General features: G+C 42.8%; 1 protein-coding gene across 1 annotated transcript in view; it reads right to left on the reverse strand.

Moving 5' to 3' along the window:
* Positions 1-24,461, reverse strand: part of LOC130272641 (enoyl-CoA delta isomerase 2-like) — a 31,936-nt gene that overhangs the window by 5,238 nt on the left and 2,237 nt on the right. Inside the window, exons 2-8 of the mRNA XM_056518475.1 lie at positions 23,522-23,600; positions 20,326-20,493; positions 19,910-19,979; positions 17,894-17,996; positions 17,443-17,563; positions 14,048-14,137; positions 10,390-10,533 (exon numbers count right to left, since the gene is read on the reverse strand). Of these exons, the coding sequence (XP_056374450.1) occupies positions 10,390-10,533; positions 14,048-14,137; positions 17,443-17,563; positions 17,894-17,996; positions 19,910-19,979; positions 20,326-20,493; positions 23,522-23,572 (747 nt within the window). The 5' untranslated portion in view covers positions 23,573-23,600. The remainder of the gene's footprint in view (positions 1-10,389; positions 10,534-14,047; positions 14,138-17,442; positions 17,564-17,893; positions 17,997-19,909; positions 19,980-20,325; positions 20,494-23,521; positions 23,601-24,461) is intronic.

Here is a 24,461-nt window from a genome sequence, read left to right on the forward strand (position 1 = left end):
TTTTGCAACATCTGGAGGACTACAGTTTGCAGACCACTAATACAGTGGTTCCCAATCTGTGCCCTTCCAGATGTTGCAAAACTACAACTCCCAGTATGCCAAAACTGTCCAGGCATGCTGGGAGTTGTAGTTCTGCAACATCTGAAGGGCCAGATGTTACAGCACTACAACTCCCAGCATGCCTGGACAGTAAGGACATGCTGAGGATGTGTAGTTTTGCAACATCTGGAAGGGCACAGTGGTCCAAAAACTGTGGACCTCCAGATGTTGCAAAACTGCAACTCCCAGCATGCCCAGACGCCAAGGGCTGTCTGGGCATGCTGGGAGTTGTAGTTTACAGGGTCCTATTACAGTAATGCATGTCGCTTTACGGCGACGTGCATTGCTGTAAAGGGCCCGACCGCGGCTGAAGATATACTCACCTGTCGCCGCCGCCGCCATCTTCATCGTCTGGATCCGGGTCTTCAGGGATGAGGTAAGTACCGGGGCTGGTCCCCAGAACTCCCCCGTCCCCCGCCGTGTCCTCCGGTCTTCCTCCCGTCCTCTCCGGACTTCAAGGGGCCGGGCAGGACGGGAGGAAGTAACCGCCCCCCCTCCTGCGATTGGTCGGTTAATTAACCGACGGATCGCAGGGGATCGGAGGAGGTGGCAGGCTTGCCACCTCGCTCCTATTCTTTAGCATGGTCCTGGCTGTCTGTGACAGCCGGGATCATGCGAAATTACCGGGTGGTCGGGTCCCAGAGACCCGATCAGCCCGCTATCGCCGCAGATCGCAAGGGCGACTTCCTAGGTCCTTAAAGCCCAGGGTGCGGGGACGTCCCCGTACGTCCTGGGTCCTTAAGAGGTTAAGACACAGTGGAGGATGTGGAGGCGGAGTAGCACACTGTCGCAGGACCAACGGGCTGACTGAGTGTAGCAGGAAGCAGCATTGAGTACACACCAGGGCTTCAGAATCCCAAAGAAAAAACAACCATTTTTAAAATAATTTTAAGAATATTTAGGACAGCGGGTGCTACCTATATATTGCCTGAATGACACAGCCTGGAGTTGGCTGATGCATGAGTACACACTAGGGCTTCACAATCCCTCCCAAAAAACACAATTGTAGAAATTTATGAAGAAGACTTTTGGATAGCGGGTGCTACCTATGAGAAAATTTGAAATTCCCAGACCCCTGCCCAGCAGCGGCATCAGTAAACCATATATTGCCTGAATGACACAGGCTGGAGTTGGCTGATGCATGAGTACGCACCAAAGCTTCACAATCCCTAATAAAAAAGACAAAAATTTTTGACGAAAAATGTTAGCGAAAATTTAGGACAGCGAGTGCTCTCTATATCTTACCAGAATGACGCAGCCTGGAGTTGGCTGCAGCATGAGGAGACCATTGAAATGTGTGATTTTTTTATTTGAAATTTAAATCAAAATTTGTGTCCCAGACTACGCCGTGTGCGTACAAAGGACCTAATCTCACAAGCACCCACAGGGCTCATGTGGCCGTAAGATGTAGGCGCAACGTCTCCATAGCCCTGACCGGCCATTTTTGTTTTTTGTACATTTGTTTAAGAACAAGCGCATATCCAAGAGTCCAGAAGACTCTATAATGCAGGACGGTGGACCACCAAAAGACATTCTTCTATAAAAGAATTTTTTATTAAATAAAGAAGCAGAGTTCATCCCTCTGTGTATTTTTTTTGAAAATTTTACTTAAAAAAAAATCACACTAAACAATCGTTCAATGGTGTAATGGTCATTAATGTGGAAAATTCTAGTTTATTACTGTTAGAATTATCAGAAAATTTGAAAAAAACACTACCCAAGAGTGTTTAATAACCCCATACATTGCACCATAAATGTTGAAATTTAAATTAAGCATGTATGTATGCATTTCAAAAATCCTAAAATTAAAAGGCCCAAGCCCAGAAGCATCATGAAGTCAAGTAGTTCCTGAAAGACACAGGAGCAGTCAGGAGTAGGCATCAGCAGTACCCAAGAGGCTTTAATAACCCCTTACATTGCACGATCACTTGCGAGATCGAGCAATAACAGGTGTGTTATGCCCTCAGATGTCCGGGGCTGCACGCGCGCTACACTGAATGGACCTGTGTGTCTATCCTTCACAGACAGGTGCGGGTAACCCGCTGAACCCTGTTCGCGATAGGGATCAGGAATTGCAATTATTTGCCAGGAAAGAAGAATCACAACTAAGCGCGGGTCATAAGCTCGAGTTCATTAAGTCCCTGCCCATTGTACACACCGCATGTCTCTACTACATATTGGATGGTTTAGTGAGGTCCTTGGATCGGCCCCGGCGGGGTAGGAGAAGGCCCTAGCAGAGCGCCGAGAATTTAAAGATCATTGTTGAAATTTGCATTAACACAGAATGAGTATGGAGCAGGCATTCGCAGTACCCAAGAGGGCTTCATAACCCCTTACATTTAAAGATCAATGTTGACATTTGCATTAAGCATATATTTAGCTACTGCTAAACATCCAAAAATTAAAGGCCCAAGGCCAGAAGCATCAGTGAGGCAAGTAGTTCCTGAAAGACACAGGATGCAGGCAATCGCAGTATCAAAGAGGGTTTCATAACCCTAATTGATAACCCAAGAGGGTTTCATAACCAACCATAATTGGGAAATGTTGGTGTAGCAGCATGGTCAATCTACTCTGAGGCATCTGGCATTTGTGGCTGGAAATCCTGGCTGATCCATCCCTGATTCATCTTGACAAACGTCAGTCTCTCCACATTTTTAGTGGACAGACGAGTTCGCTTTGGGGTGACTATGGCCCCGGCCGCACTAAACACCCGCTCTGATGGCACACTTCTGGCCGGGCAGGACAGCTTTTCCAGGGCAAACTCTGCTAGTTGTGGCCATAAATCAAGTTTGGCTGCCCAGAAGTCCAGCGGATCTTCAATGGTGGTTGGCATGGCCATGTCAAGGTATGCCACCACCTGCTGGTTCAGGTCCTGCTCCATGTCTACCTGCTGCTGATGAGTTGCTTCACTATGCGGGTGAAGAAAGCTACTCATCAGCGACTGTAGACTCAGGCTGCTGCTGATTGAGCTGGTACTGCTCCTGCCACCTCTCCCCTCCCCAGCAGCCATGGCAGTGGAAGGTGAGCGAAGAGGGCCCCCCCGAGTCAGACCTGCGAGTGGATGGACCATGTGGCCGATAGGCATCAGCCAACTGACTACGTAGAATCTCTGTAGTAGGTCAGTTTGTCCTCCCTCTCAATGGGTGTAAAAAAGGCCCCCATTTTGGGACAGTAGCGAGGGTCTAATAAGGTGGAGATCCAGAAGTCATCCCGCTGACGAATTTTGACAATTCGGGGGGTCACTACGCAAGCAACTGAGCATGCATCGTGCCATTTGCGCCAGTGACTAGGAGGGACTACCTGCCTCCATCTCCACTGCATACTGCCATGGTGTGTCTGGGTCCTCTGTCTCAACTTCCTCATAACCCTCCAGCTCCTCTGGCTGCTCCTGCTCCTCCTCTCCTGTCCGATTACTAGAAACACCGTCCATCTCATCCAACCTAAACTGTGCTCCGCTCTGCCCCTCATCATCCTCCTCCTCCAGTTCAGCCCCCACAGGGCTCATGTAGCCTTGAGATGTAGGCGCAACGTCTCCATTGCTGTGACCAGCCATGGTTTCAATCATTTGTTGTAGGAAATGTAGGAGTGGAATGAAGTCGTTCATGGCGTAATCCAGGCGACTCACAAATAATGTGGCTTCCTCAAAGAGCCTCAGCAAACGGTAGGTGTCACGTATTACTGCCACTGGTTCACATTGAAGTTACACAGGGGAGTACTCCTATCTGCTTGGATCATCAAGAAATCGGTGATGGCTTTTCTTTGTTCATATAGTCTGTTCAACATATGGAGGGTGGAATTCCAACGTGTGGCAATGTCACAAATAAGACTGTTGTTGGATACCGTTCTGATGCTGCAGCTCAAGGAAGGTGTGCTTGGCGGTGTACGAGTTGCTGAAGTGCATGCACAGTTTCCTTGCCATTTTCAGGATGTTTTGCAAATGGGGTGAAGACTTGAGGAAGTGCTTGACAACCAGATTCAACACGTGTGCCATGCAGGGCGCATGTTTCACACTTCCTTGTCGCAGCGCGGACACAATGGTCTTCCCGTTGTCTGTCACCATGGTTCCCATTTCCAGATTTCATGGAATAAGGGTGGGTTCACACTACGTTTTGTCCCATACGGGAGCGCATACGGCAGGAGGGAGCTAAAAGCTCGCGCTCGCGTATGTAACCGTATGCGCTCCCGTATGCCATTCACTTCAATGAGCCGACCGGAGTGAAACGTTCGGTCCGGTCGGCTCATTTTTGCGCCGTATGCGCTTTTACAACCGGACCTAAAACCGTGGTTGACCACGGTTTTAGGTCCGGTTGTAAAAGCGCATACGGCGCAAAAATGAGCCGACCGGACCGAACGTTTCACTCCGGTCGGCTCATTGAAGTGAATGGCATACGGGAGCGCATACGGTTACATACGGGAGCGCGAGCTTTTAGCTCCCTCCTGCCGTATGCGCTCCCGTATGGGAGAAAACGTAGTGTGAACCCAGCCTAAGCCATACTCTGATTTCTTTACGAATGAACTTTAGCAGTTCCTCCCCTGTGTGATTCCGTTCGCCAAGGCAAACCTTGTGAAGAACAGCTTGACACCGCCGTGCCCTACACACATGGTACGATGAAGGACCACCGAGATTTGGACGTGCAGTGGAGGCCGAGGACACAGTGGAGGATGAGGAGGCGGCGTCGCACACTGTAACAGGACCAACTGCCTGGGAGCAAGAGCGTGGAGGAGGAAGCGGTGAGACCTGTTCAAGTTGTTGTTGTGGCTGTGCAGGAACCACATTTAGCCAGTGGGCCGTAAAAGACAAGTATTGTCCCTGCCCGTAGTTACAGCTCCACGCGTCGGCGCTGCCGTGCACTTTTGAACACACCGACAGGCTCAAGGACTGGCCCACCTTCTCTTGTACAAACTTATGCAGGGCTGGTACTGCCTTCTTCACAAAGAAATGACGGCTTTGGACTCTCCCCCTCAGCTCGGCACAAGCCATCAATTCTCTGAAAGGTGCAGAGTCCACCACTTGAAAAGGGAGGGACTGAAACATCAGCATCTTTGACAGGAGCACATTCAACTTCTGCGCCGTTGGATGAGTGGGTGCATACTGTTGTCTTTTGAACATGGCCTGTCCGATGGATTGTTAGCGGAATGGCTGACTAAAAGCGGGAGAAGCAGGAGCGAGAGAAGGAGGGTTTGACACATAGCTCCCTTCGGCTGAGGTGGTGGAGCTTTGGCTGGATGAAGGAGGGAGTGGATGGCCACTGGGTGATGCAGCAGGCTGGACCACTACATCGGAGCCACGGTTCTCCCAGGCCGCTTTATGGTGACGAAGCATGTGTTGACGCAGGGCCGTGGTGACGACATTGGGACCCTGACCACGCTTCACCTTCTGCCGACAGATCTTGCATGTGGCTACGTGAACCTTCTGCGGATGCCTTATGAAAAACTTCCACACCGCCGAGTAGCTGATTTTCCTACCCGCAGACCGCACTAATTGACTGGCACCGTCTCCAGGAACCCCTGTTCCACTACCTCCCGGAAAGGTAGGCTGCCGCGAAGCAGGTGGTCTCCCCCGGGCACGTTTGGCTCCTGAATTTCCACTACTGCCACCACGCTGACTGCCAACCGTGCTACCGCCTTGCTGCCTCAAGGGCAACCTGCAACTCTCTTCTCCTGATAATGATGAAGCCCCTTCTGTACCAGGCTCCCAAATGCGATCGGCCTCATCATCATCCACAGGTGTGTGCACATCACTGTTGTCCTCCTCAGGTTCCCCAACAGTGTCTGTTTCAGGACCCTGAACCCTTGCAACACCGCCACCCACGTCACTCTCCGCATCACTACTTGGCCACCTAGCGGAGCAAGAGCGCATGTCTCCTCCCCTTCTTGGCTGTCCAGTAGCTGCTGACTGTCCTCTATTAGATCGTCCTCAGTAAATAGTGGAGCTGAACCCACAGCATAAGATACTTCTTTAGGAGAGGGAACAGCATAGGACAAAGGCAATGGGAGGACAGTCCACTGAACAATCACGTATTTCTGAACAGCAGCAGGACCCAACAGTGCAGCACCACACGAAAAAAAAAAACAGGGATTAAACCCTAAATTGCACTCTGTCACACAATTCTGAGCAGCAGAAGATTTGTGGAGCAAAATAAATAAACTCAATTGGGCTGAAAAATTAGGAGATAAGATGCATCAGAAAGTTCAGGCAGCTTGGAGATCTGTATGAGGCAGCTGACAGCTATCTGCCCCTCTCTGCTGCAATGCTCAATAACATGAATAGGAGGTTTAGCAATCAATGATCCTTCTCAGTGTGAACGGCAAAGCACTCTGCACTCCTGTCTTTCCCTAATGCTGATGTGACTAGCAGTTGCAGTGTAACGCTGTGGTATGAGCTATTCACACACACGCAGTCCCGTCCTCTCCATCTGAGTGCATAGATGAAATGAAGAGAGGCAAGATGGCCGCCGATTATATAGGGGCTGTGACATCACAGGGGTCAGTGAACACTGATAAGCTGCATCTCACACGTGATTCAGGGTCAGCCCGCCTACCTTCATTCCCGCCGCTGTTTACCGCCCTCCCATAATCCCCTGCCCCATGTACTCACATGTGGATCTGCCATCTTAGGTCTCCAATAGCCTGGAATGCTGTAAAATGGAGTTTAATGAAGCGATTCACGCGATCGAATCGTGGCGATATTCGTATTCGTTGTGAATCAAATTTTTCATGAAATTAGTAACGAATTTGGGTTCATCAACTTTGATTCGCTCATCTCTAATGATAAGTTTGATAATGACTTCCTAATGCAGAAGACAGAACATTTTTGAAGTCAGTGAGACTTTCACCTAAGACATTGGCAGCTAATCAGACACACCTGTCACATGCTCAGGCCTTTCGAAGAGGCAACAAGATTTGTCAGCAAGGACAAGAGTAAAATTAGTGATGGTATGCTGCTGATACGAGGATGAGGAATTGGGACCTGAGGAGGAGGCATTGCAGATGGAATCTGTTAGGCTATGTTCATATGATTGAGTGTCCGCAAGGAGAATCTTTGTGTGGAAATTCCGTAGACTGCGGGGCACCAGCATAATCTGCCCACGCTAGGATCGCACAAGGATGCGCTGTCTCATAGATGGCTATGCATTCCGTGCGGACTCCGCACAAAAAATTAATATGTTCATTCTTTGTTGCGGACACGTAAAATGGAATATCTGTGTCGGAAACATCTGGCACGGAAATTCCGCCATATGCACAGCGCAGCAGAATCCTGTTGCATTCAACGGGACACTGCTGCTCCGAAATCTCTGTGCCGGATTCCAGCACGGAAATTCTGAGGTGTAAACAAGGCCTCAGAGCTATAGGGGATGAGTAACCTACTCAAGGGGACAGTGGTGATGATGACAAGGACCATGACCATCAACCTTGGCAGTATGGGACTGAGACTGAACAAGCTGGCCCCTTGAAAAAGCTGGCAAGAATGAAAAGCTATATGCTATCTTATTTGTGCAGTGACAGGCATATTGCGCACATATAGAAAAGAGAAAAAGTTGAATGTCCACACTCTTTAACTCTCGGTAGAAAGCCAAAATAGGGTAATTTTTCAAGCCTTCTGAGAATAAGGATAAATTAGATTTTTTAAAGGAGCAGCTAAGCAGCCAGCTTGCTAAGGCTTTTCAGCACCAAACGGGGGTCCCCTCTCCGCTAAATCAACGCTCCACCCCCTTTACCAGCACTATCCCTGCAAGAGGCAGGAGCAGCAGCATCTACAAGGAGTACACAATGACAACGTTTTTGCATTTAGTACTCCACCCTGACATCAATTGTCATTACAGGGATGTGAACCACCAGGCTAATTCATACCTAAGCTGTGTCCTTTCTTTGACAAACACCATGGGGAACATTTATCAATGTTGGCTGTAGGATGCAGTTTTCCCTGACAGAATTATTTGTTTGTTTGTTTTTTGGCTAATTTTGCGCCAAATTTACTATAAAGGTGCGCAGTCTTAATAAATATGGAACCTTTTGAATTTTACGTCAGCTTGTGCTTTCTCCAGCCACAATGAAAAGGTTGCCTTGACATGGAATGAATTTGTGGCTTGTTTAAGGTTGATGCACCTTTTTATACGCCCTTTTACCAAAAGGCGCAAATAACAAATATCGTCCGCTGCTTTGGAAAGTGCCCACAGCTGGATTTCATTGTTTTAAAAAAAGGGCATATATGAAAAAAGCGCAACAAAAAGGTGCATTAACATACTGCACCCAAAGATGCGCCTTATTGCCACCACAAAAACAGCATGAACGCAATAGTAAATGTCTCTCCATGAACCAAAACCCCTTGTACATTTTGGTCATAAGATTATACCATTGGCCAGAACTTGCCCAGTTTGCCATGGGTGTTCTGTCGCCAGTGTAGCATCAGAAAGAGTGTTCAGAGTGGCATTATACCAAAGCGAACATTGTCTATCAGCAATGTGGAAAAACTAACAAATATGAAAATAAAATCAGGCATGGATCAGTGAAGAACTTAAACCTCGTGTCAGATGCCACTAATCAGAAAGTACTACCACCAATGCCTGCTGTCCGCTGGCTACTACAACTCCCACCAGTCCACTACAGCCTGCTGTCCTGTACACTTAGTGGTTAACATGCTCCATTTAGGAGGAGAGCCGCAGTGCGGGAGATCACAAGAGGTCCCAGTGGTCGGACCACCCACGATCATGCATTTTTCTATTCTGGAGTACTCCTTTAATGTCATTGATCTAACACAGAATTATTAAAGTTAAGGTCCATTTTTTTTATTTATATAAAGGGACCAGGGACCCTGTCAGCTGTATTTGGGCCCCCACATCTATAGAGGCTCAGAAGTGTGTATGGGTAAAGTTTATACAAGCACAAGGTGATGCCCAAATTTTCATCAAAACATACAGTGCAAGCATCAAAACAACTAATGCTTAATGCTCTCACTGTATACTAATGAATGGTATATAGTTATGGAGGTGTTGCAGCTGCTTTCAGTCAGACTGACAATGACTTCCTACCGCCAAGACCAACTCGAGTGCTAAGCTTTCAATGATGTTTCCTATACTCAGGGAAGTCAATCAAGCCAGTCTGAGAGTGAGGAGGACCCAGCCATTATTACTGGTAACAGCCGTGTGCCCTCCTCTGTTACTGGAAACTGGACATTAGCATACAAAGTGAGCAAAGTTTTTTTTTCCATAGAATCAGGGCATAGACTTGGGCTTGCATAAACTTATAAACATCAGCCAAACACCATTCAGAGTCCAAGAAGGTACTAAGGGCCCAAATATAACTGACAGGTTCCACAGTTCTTATTAATTTCATTTCATGGTAGATGTGGAAAAAGATCTGTTTCCTGAGTTGATCAGTAAATGCAGTAACCATTAGAGGAGAAAACTGCATGTGGCACTGCCATTATTGAAAGAAACCTGTCAGCAGAGATTAACCGCAAAGGACGTATGGGATATGCCATGGTATGGAGGCACTTCAGTAATTGAGGACGTGCAATATGTCCTGGCTACTGTTATCTATATCTAAGGCTGAACACCAGCTAGAGATATAATCTAAAGTTTGTCTTAAGGTTTAGACTGACCAGGGTCATGACTATAGTCATAATCCAGCCTAAAATAGAGCCCTTTGAAGGGCCATTTAAAGTGACAATGCATATACATGCAGCTGTCAATGTCCAATTCTGTTTCCAGGGGCTATGGTTCAGGCTTGTTTTTGTACAATTTTGTTTCGTTTTTGTAAAATTGTCTTTGCTACGAAATGTTGCAAAATGTCCCACAAGCCCAGGCAGCAAAATGGTTAAAACTACAAGCATGTTGTTGAAGTGCTTGCAAATACTTTTATAGAAATGTCCCTGTTCAAATTTCTCATTTTAATAGAAGGGAGAATGTTTTTTTTTTTTTTTTTTTTTTTTTAATAAAACTGCCAGATGGTGCCTACTTACCTAGAGTAATCTGGGCAGGACTGCAGTGGTAACTTTTTATAGTGTAACCACTCTGCCTTAACTGACATCCCTCTGGGCACAGCTCACTCTTCATGTGTCAGCAGAACATCTGTCAGAGTAGACTGGACGTGCCAATTCCCCTAGTAGTGACTGCAGGTAGGCATTCAGAATGGTCTCCCACAGTGGCCCCTACAATGGACATCATCTTTGTCTCTAAGGTAGATATGCCACTGATTGTAATAACGGATTTACTAAATCTTTACCAATTGGATTGTTAACACCAGCATATCAGTGTATGCAATTGTTATTATGAAAAGATATCTACTTACATTTTTTGGTAAAGTAGCATAATCTCTTAATCTAGACCAGGCTTCTTGCTGGAAAGTGGCATCAGGAAAGACTTCAGTGACCAGGCCCACATTACAAGCTTCCCGAGCAGTCAATGTTTTATTGAAAAGCAGAACCTCTGTTGCCTGGTTAAAAAAATACACACAAAGCCATTGATTTTTAAATCAACTGGTTCCAGAAAGTTAAACAGATTTGTAAATGACTTCTATTAAAAAATCTTTAAAGTACTTTTTAGCAGCTGTATGCTACAGAGGAAATTCTTTTCTTTTTGAATTTCTTTTTTGTCTTGTCCACAGTGCTCTCTGCTGAGACCTGATGTCTGTATCAGGAACTGTCCAGAGCAGGAGAAAATACCCATTGCAAACCTATGCTGCTCCGGACAGTTCCTGACACTGACAGATGTGTCAGCAGAGAGCACTGTGGACAAGACAAAAAAGAAATTCAAAAATAAAAGAATTTCCTCTGTAGCATACAGCTGCTAAAAAGTACTGGAAGGGTAAAGATTTTTTAATAGAAGTCATTTACAAATCTGTTTAACTTTCTGGCACCAGTTGATTTAAAAAAAAAATAATGTATTCCATCAGTCCCACTTTAACCTCAACATGATTAGTAAAATAAAAACAGTACATGAAACAACAGTATACATGTAAAAAAAACGTGAGTATAAAGTACATGGAAAACATATACAGAGTATAGTGGAGGCTTGGCATACTTATTTATACATCTATCATCTAGTTACATAGGTTTTGTGTTACCTTGCTATTTTAAAAAAAGTCAAAACATTTTAAACAAAATAAGTATGCTTAAAAATCACCCTATTCTGACCCCTGGAACCTACATTTTTTGCTTATAGAACTTTATCAAGGCTACTTTTTGTGCCATGATCTGTAGTTTTTGTCTTTACCATTTTTGTTTGGATGGACATTTTGACTTTTTTCTGAAATATTGTGTGACCAAAAATCATCAATTCTGGTATTTGGTATTTTTCAGTTTACACTGTTCTTGGTGCAGGATCATAAACATTATATTTTAACAGATTTCCCTGATATGCCTTTGGGGCCCTAACAAGTTGTTTGATAAATTATTTTGTAATACATTTTTTGCATTATAAATTTACTCTTTGAACCGTCAGGAAAATATAACATTACAGTTGGCCCTCAAGTTAAAAATATTACCGTAATTGGTTCCAGGAATTACTTTGTATGACCTCAAAGGGAACGTGTCACCATTTTATTTTATAATAAATAAAATTCTTCTATCAAGATAAAGCATTTCATTTATGTATTTAGTTTTAGGACAATGTAGTTTTAATGTTATTTATTAATAATATGTGTACTGGGGGCTGCCATTACTGTAGCCTCTTTGTGGTGGGTCACTTCAGGAGCAGTGACCTATCAAGAGACATCTAGTCTGTTCTTTACCTCTCTTCAGACACCAACAAAAAGGTGACAGTGGAATTGAAAAAACTACAAAACCCCCTCTCCTTTTGCACACAGACAGAGGAAGAAGGTAGACAGGTGAGGTCTAATTTGCAGCAGCCAGACAAGTTGCTTGCTTTCACCAGATTCCTCATGTTAGCTCCCTCTGCTGGTCAACAGTGGGAGATATGACAAGTTATTATGAAATTTTTCATATTTTGGGACAAGTAAAATTCTTTTAAATATTTCCAAAAATATGAAAACTTTTTTTTTTTAGGGAAAACATTTAGTTTTTATTGGTACCATTTTAGAATATGTATGATTTTTTTTTATAGTTTTCTTTTCCATTTTTTGATCAGTAGAGTGGCGCTCTGCTAGTACAGTCTGCCTGAGGATCCTGAGGTCACAGCATAGTCCATTAATTCACTTATGTATGTCACCTGTTGTCAAAGGGTTAAATGGATATCACAGCTAGATAGATAAGTTCAATTTTCATAACTGTATCATCATATTTTTAGATTCACTATTCTCTCTCTGAATAATCTGATAACATATTTATATTGGTCAGCGCTGTATTTTTCTTATACAGAGGTCTAAATCTGCAGCCACCACTAGAGGGAGCTTAGGGACTTACAGCATACTACAGTATCTTATGATTGAGTGCATAGGGTAAACGTTTACAGCCAGGGGACTTTGAGCTCTGTATCAGAAAAAAAGGCCCTGACCTTTATAAAGGCATACAAAGAAACAAACAAACAGTCACTCACCACCATCTGCCTGCTACCTTCTTGAAGGGAATATGTCATCAAAAAATTATTTATTGTTTAAATAAAGTTTTGTTTTCAATATTAAACCTTCTTTTGATAATTTTTTTGTTGGGAGACGATTATATTATAAAATCACCTTTGCAATTTTTAAGGCAAATCTGTGTTTATTAAATTTTTAAGTTCCCAAAGGGAAAAAACAAAAACAGTATATGAATCAGAAGAACAGGAATCATGTAAATCCATAAAACCAATCAGGAGGACATAGTGGTAATCATAAGCAATAAAACATCCATTAAATATAGAACATTACCCATTGTTCAGCAATGAAAACAGAATGTCAAAGGCAAGAACCAGGAGAAGAAGAAAGGAGAGAGAGTGGGAAAGGAAAAGGTTAGAGTGACAGGCAAGACGAAAAGGGAGAGAGGAAGGTACGGGGGGGAGGTAGACAGAGATAAGGCTAGACCAAGGACGAACAAAGGGGATGAAAGACAGGACACTACAAAAATAGGAATGGGGGGGGGAGAGAAAAAGGGAAGGGAGATTGGCGTGAGTGATGAGTGAGGGGCACCCAGGCAGGCAACCCGGGGGCCTGTGACAAACAGGCTGTGAAAGCAAAAGGACTCCCTAAATGAATTCCAGGGGTGCCAGACAGCAAAAAACTGTGTGTGTCTACCCTGATCATACGCTACAAGCTCCTTCATCCTACGGAACTTGTTCAACGTCTGCACAAACTCCAACCTTGACGGGGGAGTGGGGGGACTTCCAATGTCGGGGAATCACTGTATGGGCGGCACTCAAAAAGTGCCATAACAATCCCCTGCTAGCTCATGGAATGGAGGAGGAATAGAGTGATAGGAGGGGAGGGTGCAACGGAGTTAGAGCAAATCAACAAGGTGAATACAGATGTCCAGAACGGCTGAATACGGGGACAGTCCCACCAGATGTGGAGGTAAGACCCCACAGCATTATTACAGCGCCAGCAAGTGTTTGACACCGTCGGGAACATGGCATGAAGCCTATCCGGACACCTGTACCACCTGGAAAGTATTTCGAAATTACGCTCCTGTGAATGAGAGGAAAGAGAAGTCTTGTGTGTCAGTATAAAGAACTCTGCTTCCCACTTATGGATGTAAGGGGGCTTAAGACCCGTCTCCGCCTCCGCTCGCAACGCTCCGTAGATTTGAGAAACAACATGAGAGGGGAACTAGACGCCACACACACACACACACACACACAGACACACACAACACCTTTGCAATTTTTAATCTAATTTTTTTTTTCAACAGAGAAGCAGTTCTCCGAGATGTTGCATACAGAGGTTTTATGAAATAATTTGGCTTAGACTTTTGAATCTATTTGGGATTCATAAGAAAGTAAAGAAGAAAATACAATAAATCTGTTTTAATTAAACTTACGGTACAAATTGGAGACTTCTACCGAAAATTGTGACTTACCTTTGCCAAACCCATAATCCTGGGGAATGTATAAGACGAACAGCCCTCTGGATGTTGTCCCAAATTGCTAAAAGGTGTATTAAAAGTGGCCTGCATTAGAGAAATAGGATTAGCAGATGTGTTATGTGACACACATAGTAATTGACTGGTATTCAAACATAGCATCTTGACATTTTTTGGGGGACAGGAAAGGTAATTATGTACAAAATTTGACATCAACCCCTTAAAGGGGTACAGAGTGAAGGGTGGGGGTTTATAATAATGTGGTACGGTAGGGGGGGGGTGAAATTATGTGAGGGGGGCGAAACAGGAGGGGTTAAATGATGTGGCACGGGGGGGGGGGGGGGGGGGAGTGGTGAATCAGAAGGGCAGGGTGAAATGATCTGGCAAGGGGGGGGTGGTATGTGGCTCAGGCGGGGTGAAATGATGTGGCACGGGGGAGGGGGGAGAGAAATCAGAGGGGGGAGTGAAATTATGTGGCACTGGGGGGGAATCAGAGGGGGTGAAATGATCTGGCACGGGGGGGGGGGGGGGGGATGATGTGGCATTAAGTTCAGAGCTTCCAAGTCATTTATTTTAAATTCATTTTTATTACTCAAATTTCCTTAACATTAGAGGTGCATGTTAAGTACCAGTGCGTGTTATACATCGATAAATACGGTACTTCTATTTAGAAATCTTTAGCCCTCTAGTACTTCTTAGCTGCTGTATACTACAGAGAAAGTTGTGTAGATCTTTCCAGTCTGACCACAGTGCTCTCTATTTTCACCTCTGTTCCTGTCAGGAACAGTCCAAAGCAGGAGAGGTTTGCCACAGGGATTTGCTCCTGCTCTGGACAGTTCCTAGCACGGAAAGAGGTGGCAGCAGAGAGCACTGTGGTCAGACTGGAAATAACTTATCACTTATTGTATATTACAGAGAAAGCTGCAAAGTACTAGAAGGCTTTAAAGGGGTACTCCGGTGGAAAACAATTTATTTTTCAAATAAACTGGTGCTAGAAAGTTAAACAGATTTGTAAATTATTTCTATTAAAAAATCTTAATCCTTCCAGTACTTATCAGCTGCTGTGTGCTCCAGAGGAAGTTGTGAAGTTCTTTCCAATCTGACCACAGTGCTCTCTGCTGCCACCTCTGCCTGTGTCAGGAACTGTCCAGAGAACTCAAAAGCATCACTTCAAGAGATTTAAGCAGGAATTACAAACGGCGCCGAACCAAACAGTCAGGGATGTGAAGATAAAAGCAGTATTTATTCCAAAAACATGCATGTCTTTGGAATAAATACTCCTTTTGTGTTCACATCCCTGACTGTTTGGATCAGCAGCGTTTGTTTTTCCTGCTTACAACTCTTGAAGTGATGCTTTTGATGTTTCCTATATCCTGGGCAAGAAGGCTGCAGATCTGAACTACATCATTGTTATACAATCTCCATTGTTGTGTATGTTGGTACACAACCCTCCTGGTGAGACTTTACGTCTTCTTGTCTGGTTACCACCCTTGGTGTTTTTACACTATGAAGTGCTTTTCTTTCCTTCTCTAAGAACTCTTTCCAGAGCAAGACAGGTTTGTTATGAAGATTTTCTCCTACTCTGGACAGATCCTGACACCGACAGGTGTCAGCAGAGAGCACTGTGGTCAGACTAGAAGAACTACACAACTTCCTCTGGAGCATACAGTAGCTGATAAGTACTGGAAGGATTAGATTTTTTTTTATAGAAGTAATTTACAAATCTGTTTAACTTTCTAGCACCAGTTGATTTAAAAATAATTGATTTCTACCGGAGTATCCCTTTAAGATTTTTCAAATAGACATAATTTACAAATTAGTATAAGTTTCTGGAACTAGTGGATTTAAAAAGAAAAAAAAATTCCACCATACTCCATAATTTGTTTTAATTCTTCTGTCTATAGGGCTGTTTGGGGAAAAGTTTTGGCACCGTAATCTGTAGTTTTTATTAGTACCATTAACATATTGGTTTAGATTGGACTTTTTTTTTTTAAATCTCTTTTTTTTTTTTTTTTTTTTGTCACAACATATATCAGAAAAATGTATAAAAAGAGAGAATTTTTTTTCCCCCTTCAGAAGGTCTCCGACTGCCATGGAAAACAATTGTCACCCTACAGTCACATAGTGGGTGTGGCGATCGGAGAGATGACATGTGCCACACCAGTCACTAAACCTCACTGGAAGAACCCGGATGCTGATGCACAATGCTGCTCTATTTATTGTCTATGGGAGTGCCAGAGATAGCCCCACGCATGACTCGCAGCTTCATTTCAACAGGACACTTGGGTCCCAGCAACTGGGCCCCTGTGATCAGGCACTTATTCCCTTGCCTGTGGAGGTTAGAATTTTAGAACATAATTATGCATTTAATAAAAGTGGGTTAAAGTGTTTTTTTTATTTTCATTTTTATTATTTATTTTATTTTATTTGCCATTACTTACTTACTTACTGGATCCCCCACCAGTGCAGTCCCCTTTTGACAGTGACAACTTCCTGATCCTCTCAACTATAGGGAAATGCCTCTTTAATCAAACAGTACCTTTATCAGTGACCTTCTTCAGCCAGTCTTTGGCTGAGCAGGCATTTTCTTGTGTCAACATATATACATGTTATACATTTTAGAAAAGAAAAAAAAAACTTTTGAGAAATGGAACAGTTTTGATTATGGTGGTGCTCATTTTGCAATAAAATGCAGCCACAATGAGAGTGCTAAGTGACAGTAGTTGCCATTAGACTTTGGTTGCTTGGCAAGTTACAGTTAAAGGGGTTCTCCGGTGCTTACACATCTTTTTCCCTATCCAAAGGATAGGGGATAAGATGCCTGATCGTGGGAGTTCCGCCGCTGGGGACCCCTGGGATCTTGCACGCGGCACCCCGTTTGTAATCAGTCCCAGGAGCGTGTTCGCTCCGGGTCTGATTACAGACGACCAACGTGCCGGCGGCGTGTGACATCACGCCTCCGTCCCCGTGTGACGTCACGCTCCGCCCCTCAATGCAAGCCTACGGGAGGGGGCATGATAGCTGTCATGTCCCCTCCCATAGACTTGCATTGAGGGGTGGAGCGTGATGTCACACGGGGGCGGAGGCGTGACGTCACATGCCGCCGGCCTTGTGGTCGTCGGTAATCAGACCCGGAGCTCCGGGGACTGATTACAAACAGGGTGCTGCGTGCAAGATCCTGGGGGTCCCCAGCGGCGGGACTCCCGCGATCAGGCATCTTATCCCCTATCCTTTGGATAGGGGAAAAGATGTGTAAGCACCGGAGAACCCCTTTAAGTTCTGATATCATAGTTGTATCAATATACAAGTAGTAAAATCTTAATGGACTATAAATAGTATATTGTATATTGCTATAATGAACACTGCAACAATTTGTTAGTCAAGTAGCTTACCTTATCAGAAGCATATATAAGGTCAAAAATGCCAAGAATAGTTGTGGCAATCCCAATTGCAGGCCCATTTACCATCGCTACAAGAGGTTTCGGAAAATCAATGACTGAACACACCATTTTCCTATAAAGAGTAAGAATACCATAATGTTTAGTAATGGATTTTGCTTTATTTAAAATCATATATATTATATACGTTAACACGTTTGACTCAAAATAATTTTTTAACAATACACACGTAAATGCTAAATCATGAGTTATTCTATCAGGCATTTCGGAGTCATGGGGGGGGGGAGGGGGGGGGGGACCTGTCCAGAGAAAAGGTCGACCAGTTGCCCATAACAACCAGATTGCTTCTTTCATTTAAAAAAATTCATTAATCTGGTTGCCATGACCAACTTTTCCTCTGGACAGGTTTTGATAAATCTCCCCCATAGTCTAGGAAGTAAAATACCTCACGATCTCTGTGGTTCCTTTCACCCTCTCATCAAGGCTTCCTGTGAAAGGTTGAAGTGCATTATTTAAGTCATTGCCACTGCTAAAATAGTCTCCTTGTCCTGTACAAAAAAAAAGAAGGAGTTTGGATCAATTTCTTCATACACACCATCTTTGGATTTGGAACATATATGTTGTTACAATCAAAACATTAAACTTTCTAGTCAGCTCCACAGATTCATTAAATATTATGTCCACTTACACAAGTAAAAAGGGCTGGGACAACCCCTAAATATGTTTTTATTAAAAACATCAGTTGTTGGTTTATTCTTAGGACAGGCCATCAATGCATAAGGAGGAGTCAGACCCCATCAATCATCAGGATGTTGGAGCCCATACATTGTTTATTCAGGGATAGGGACTTGCTGTATAAGTGTGTCTGTTACTTCATCTTAGTCAAGTGCATGGTATTGAAATGCAGTAGCCACCTTAACTAAGCCTTCTATACATTGCAATACCTGGATAATTAATAAAGGGGGATATGCAATACCTGGGTCTATCCCTTAATTTTATAGATTCCTTTTCATAGATTGGATCCCATTGATCGTACACAGATAGTCTAGCCTAAGAAAAAGGCAATAACTGAAAAGGCTTATGCAGATGTGCTAAAGGGTACCTGTCACCAAATAAAACTTTTACTATAGTGTCCCTTGTTTAATTAGACACTTTCCCATAATTAGACACTTTCCCATAAATATGTTTAAAATGTAATAGAAAAAAACAGCCACTAGGTGGCGCTGTACTGTGCCACATTTAACGCAGTGAGTTAAGTCTCCTCCCGGCCTGGCAGGAGTCCAAACTCAGGAAGTGTTTCTCTGCACTGAGCTTGATTGACAGCTGCACAGAAAGTGAAAGCTCCACATATTCTCACAGAAAGCTGCACAGACTGAAACCTGCAGGAGAGCCTAACTGATAGCAACACAGACTGAAACATGCCTGAGGTCTTCTATTCATCACAGCGCTGCAACCATGTGAGGGTAGAATTAGTCCCCCAGCAGGCTTCAGTGATGTCACAACTTTCTCCTGCTGGGAAATTGCACTGTGTGAGCAAGAAGAATGGCAAGATACAGTTCTCAATTTTTTTTAAGGGTGGGAGGGGTGTTAGGTGTAGTTAGGAAACATAGCCTGAGTTAGTTTACAACAGTTTATTTGGTGACCGGTACTCTTTAACCCTCCTTAAAAAGAAAACTGACAGGCTATTCACCCAACCTAAACCCAATATACTCAGTTATAGCGCAGGTGAACATTAAAATGAGGGGTCACTTACTTTAATTGGTCCTCTAGTGACAAAGTTCTGGCCACTATTACTATAGCACTTTTCTGCGAATGGAGGTGGGGAGCCAGCTCGCAGTGCTTTCCGGTCTCCTCAATATGCCTCGCTATGATCCCCTGTAATGAATATAGTAATTTCTTTACTCTCACATCACTAGGACATGTGAGTGGCAGCAGTGCCTGCGCTTTGGTATGAGTTACATGAGAGTAAAGAAATTACCCTATTCCTTAAAGGAGCGGGCATAGCGAGATATATTGAGGAGTCAGGGAAGCACAGTGAGCCGGCTCCTTGACTCCAATGCACAGGGAAGCGCTATAGCAATATGGGATTAAACAGGAAGAACTTTGCCACTACAGGACCAATTAAAGTAAGTGACCCCTTGTTTAAATGCTGTGCACTCGCACTATAACTCAGCATTTGGGTTTGGTGTGGGTGAACAGCCTGTCAGTTTCCCTTTATAGGCTCATGCTCCTTGTACAATGTTCTCGTGGGTCTTACAGCGTGCAAGAATTACATGGACTATAGCAAGTAAATAAGACATTCCTAGTATATGTTATTACTTAAAGGGAACCTGGCAGATTTTCCCCTATAAAACTCTATAGAAAGGCCTTCATGTGTTTTGTCTCTAGCACTTGAGGTAAATTTTTGTCTGTCAATGAATACCATTTTGATCAAATATATTAAAATAATAAGGAGCAATACCTGTCACCACAGTTAATACAGAATCATCCTGTCCAGCTTCATGTAGTGCAGAAGAAACTTCTTTGTACATCTGCAATAAGAAAGTTATTGAAATTCACCTTTCTGCTCTTACTGTTGGCAAAGCCATAATTTCTTTTCTATTTGCTAAAGAACTTTCTATGGTCTTATTAGGAATACCCACATATACGAAAAGTCTATTATGGATACTGCTATAAATGGTGCCACTGAAAAGGTAAAGGTGCATTACAGTATAAAAACTGCCAGTTTCTTGGAAGTCAATAAAAATCCTAAAAATAAAAGAATTATGTGTACATAACCATATGCATGCAGTATTAACATCAAACTATATATTATGTTATACAATACGGAAGATATGATTATTATTAATATGAATAATTGGCAAAGTAAAATTTTACCTGTATACTAAAAGCATTCTTTTTCTCAGGCCGTCTTAGTACTATTTTAGTGATGTTATCTTGGTAGATAACTTCAATAGTTTGATATTTTGAATTACTGTCTTTTTTTGATTGTTTAGCAGGCTCAGAAGACACCATACATGGTAACAAGTGGATGCTCTTTTTTCCCTGAACATAGAAAAAAAATTAAAATGAAAGGTTACTTTAGGAATTCACCATTTCTTCTCAATACAAACAAAATGAACAGAAGTACAAAATGGAAGAAGAAAAAAAGTTAACTGACGTTGCTGAGCAGCCTAGTTAGGGGGTATACAGTGAGCAGAGACATCCCCCCCTTGTTCCTGCTCTGGCCTGTTCTTGTGTAGCCCTGCCTCTAGTGATGATGTCACTAGAGGTAGAACTACACAGGAAGAAGACAGACAGGTTAGACTGTGATAAGTCAGGCTCTGTTCACATTGTGCATTTTTAGCACACATTTATGTTTAAAATAGGCATGTTAAATATGTAAACAGACACCAGTTTATAGGGTGGAGAGCGCCCAAAATGTACTAACCCATTTTTTGTGTTTTTCTTTTCTTCTCGTCTGATATGTGAATATGGAGGATTACAGCGATGACCAGTTTTTTTTTTTCCAAATAAAATGGTTATAGAAGAGCTAGGGGGGAGTATTTTGTAATAAAAATATTTTAATATTTTAAAGGTGTTTTTTTTTTTTTTTATTACTTCACAGGCTTAGTAGTAGAAGCAGTCTCATGCCATTACCAATATTTAACCCAAAGGTTTCTTTCTTTTGCTATATTAAAAACCTGATCTCCTATTCAGTCTGACAATACTTCTGAAGATAATTCTCAGGCTATGTTTACATGATGGAATTTCTGTGCGGAATTCCACAGCTGCAAGGTCACACTGGTTTCAATGGAATTCTGTTACACTGTGCACATGGCAGAATTTCCACTGCAGAGGTTTCTGCCATGGATATCCTGATTCCAGAGTCTACAGAAAGAATAAACAGGTCTATTCTTTCTGCGGTGTTTGCACAGCAACGCGTTGCCATCTATGATAAAGCACATTTCTGAGCAGTCCTAGCGCCAGTTCTGCTGGTGCTCCGCTGTCGGTGGAATGTCTGTACAGAAATATCTGTCACAGATATGCCACTGTTAAAGGGGTACTCTATTGGCCAGCGTTCAGAAGTAAATGTTCCGAACGCTGTTTTCACGCTGTGGGGGGTCAACCACGCCCCTATTGACATCACAGCCATGCCCCCTCAGTGCAAGTCTATGGAAGGGGATGGAACGGCCATCACGCCCCCTCAATGCAAGTCTATGGGAGGGGCCATGATGTTTCTAGGGGCGTGGTCGACCCCGCGGCGCGAAAACAGCGTTGAGAACATTTACTTCCGACAGCTGGCCAGTAGAGGTTTCCCTTTAAGGTTGGGTCTTAAGCCCAAATACAGAAGCTGGATGTTGGCATAGGAAAGGAATGCAAAATACGATATGTGTGACCCTATCCTAATGTGCATATGACTGCCTACGTTTACCTTTGTGGCTGAAAAAAATAAACCTAGCTGAGGCCAGTTTAACTCGTGAATGAGCCAGCAAATTTTTTTTTCAAGTTTTTTTTTCCTCCTTACCTTCTAAGGCCCATAACTTTTTTATTTTTCGACTGACAAAGTTGTATTAGGGCTTATTTTCTGCGTGACAAGTTGTACTTTACAGGAATACACTTTTTGTTATCATACAATGTATTACAAATCCAGAAAAAATATGTAGGGCAAAATAAAAATAAAAAATATGGAATTGCACAATTTTGTAGGGCAATAATTTTTTCGGAGTTCAAAATGCAGTAAATCTGACATGCTATCTTTATTGTTTGGATCAGTACAATTCCAATGATACGAAACTTGTATATATTTTTTGTTTCGTTTTATGGTTAAAAAAAATTTGAAAACTTGAAAACAAAAATAATAAAAAAATAAAATAAAAACTTTGTTCATTACCATGTTTTCACCCATATAACTTTTTTTTTTTACTTTTCCGAGCGCTCTTCTCTGCTCCAGGATGGCCCCAGACTAGTGACACTGCATTGAGGCCGCTGCGCAGGGCCCCTGACGTCACGGACGTTTGCTGTGCATGAACTTCCCTGCGCGTCATCGTCAATGCAGCGTCACTAGTCTGGGGCCGGCCCGGAGTGGAGAAGAGTGCCTCCCAGTCAAGATGGATGGCCCGGTTACCCTCACCACTGGAAGTCGGACGGTCCCTGCAGAGTAGATGGGTGACGATGTATGGCTGCTAGGCAACAGGGAAGGACCGACAGAGTTACAACAGGGGAGGAGAGTAGACAACAAGAGAAGGGGGGGGTCTGTATGATGACTGAGGGATGTCTTGATGATGACAGTCGGGATGATGAAAGGGGAGGGGGGAGGATGATGTATTTCCCACCCTAAGCTTATACTCGAGTCAATACGTTTTTCCCAGGTTCTTGGGGTGAATTATGGGCCTCGGCTTATTTTCAGGTCGGCTCATACTCGAATATACATGATTGATTATATATCACAGAAGAAAGAGGAGTCCAGCGTCCAGAAACTCGGAGGATAATATTTATTCAACAGATGGTCATAACAGGAACACAGGGTACAGTGACGCGTTTCGGCTTGACTAAGGCTTTGTTGTAAAGCCGAAACACGTCACTGTACCCTGTGTTCCTGTTATGACCATCTGGTGAATAAATATTATCCTCCGAGTTTCTGGACGCTGGACTCCTCTTTCTTCTGTTGTTCATTTGGGCGAGGTCCGCGCCCTGTCCGTGCGCACCTGGGGTGAGCTGAAGCACTGTTGTTTCTATATATATATATATATATATATATATATATATATATATATATATATATATATTTATTTAGCTGGTTTATAACTGGTAGTAACAGATTATCAGTAAAGGTTCAAAGCGAAATCATGAGTTTATTGGGGGGAGATTTATCAAAAGTTGACCAATGCTTATAGCAACCTATCAGATCACTTTTAGTTTAAAAAAATAAAATAAAAAATAAAAGAAGCAATCTGGTTTCTATAGGGAACTGGTCATCTTTTCCTCTGCACAGGTTTTGTAAAATCTTCCCCATGCATTTAAAACAAACAACAGCATGTCATTATCCCAAAAAATTTATAAACTGTATTTAGCTACTGGGAGCTTTTCTTACCTTTGGAAAATCGTCTATGGGCCAACTCAGAAGGTGCTTATATTTCATCATTTTTTGTGTAAAGAGTTTAAGGCTAGATCTTAGAAATCAGAAAAATCAGATATTAACAAATACTGTTAACAGTAACTTAGATTTCACCAACATTGAACATAGGTCAAAGTTTACAGGGATTGTACATGTAATAGTTAACTTAAAGATTAAAGGGGTACTCCGGTGAAAATTTTTTTTTTTTTTTTTTTTTTTTTTTTTTTTTTATCAACTGGTGCCAGAAAGTTAAACAGATTTGTAAATGACTTCTATTAAAAAAATCTTAATCCTTCCAATACTTATTAGCTGCTGAATACTACAGAGGAATTTTTTTTTTTTTTGTAACACAGAGCTCTCTGCTGACATCACAAGCACAGTGCTCTCTGCTGACACCTCTGTCCATTTTAAGAACTGTCCAGTGTAGGAGAAATTCCCCATAGAAAATATATGCTGCTCTGGACAGTTCCTAAAATGGACAGAGATGTCAGCAGAGAGCTCTGTGTTCCAAAAAGAAAGCAATTTCCTCTGTAGTATTCAGCAGCTAATAAGTACTTGAAGGATTAAGATTTTTTACTAGAAGTAATTTGCAAATAATTTTTTTCTGGCACCAGTTGATAAAAAATAAATAAAAAAAAAATAAAAAAAGTTTTCCACCGGAGTACCCATTTAAGAATATACAAACTGAAAGCATCTGAATATAAATTTAGCTGGATGTAGCCCTTTGATCAGCAAGGGTGAATTCACACACAGCATGAAAGGATTTTTCTGCAATAAAAAAAAAAAACTAAAACTATAAATCTGTTCCATATTTCTGACTGGGATTGTTTTGCTGGCCAGCACATAAGCCTTATTTAAATAAATGTGAGTCGCAGAAATTCCTGCAACAAACCTGCCATTTGAATTCACCTTTAAG

Source organism: Hyla sarda, chromosome 5, assembly GCF_029499605.1.
Source record: "Hyla sarda isolate aHylSar1 chromosome 5, aHylSar1.hap1, whole genome shotgun sequence".
In the NCBI taxonomy this organism is placed as follows: Eukaryota; Metazoa; Chordata; class Amphibia; order Anura; family Hylidae; genus Hyla; species Hyla sarda.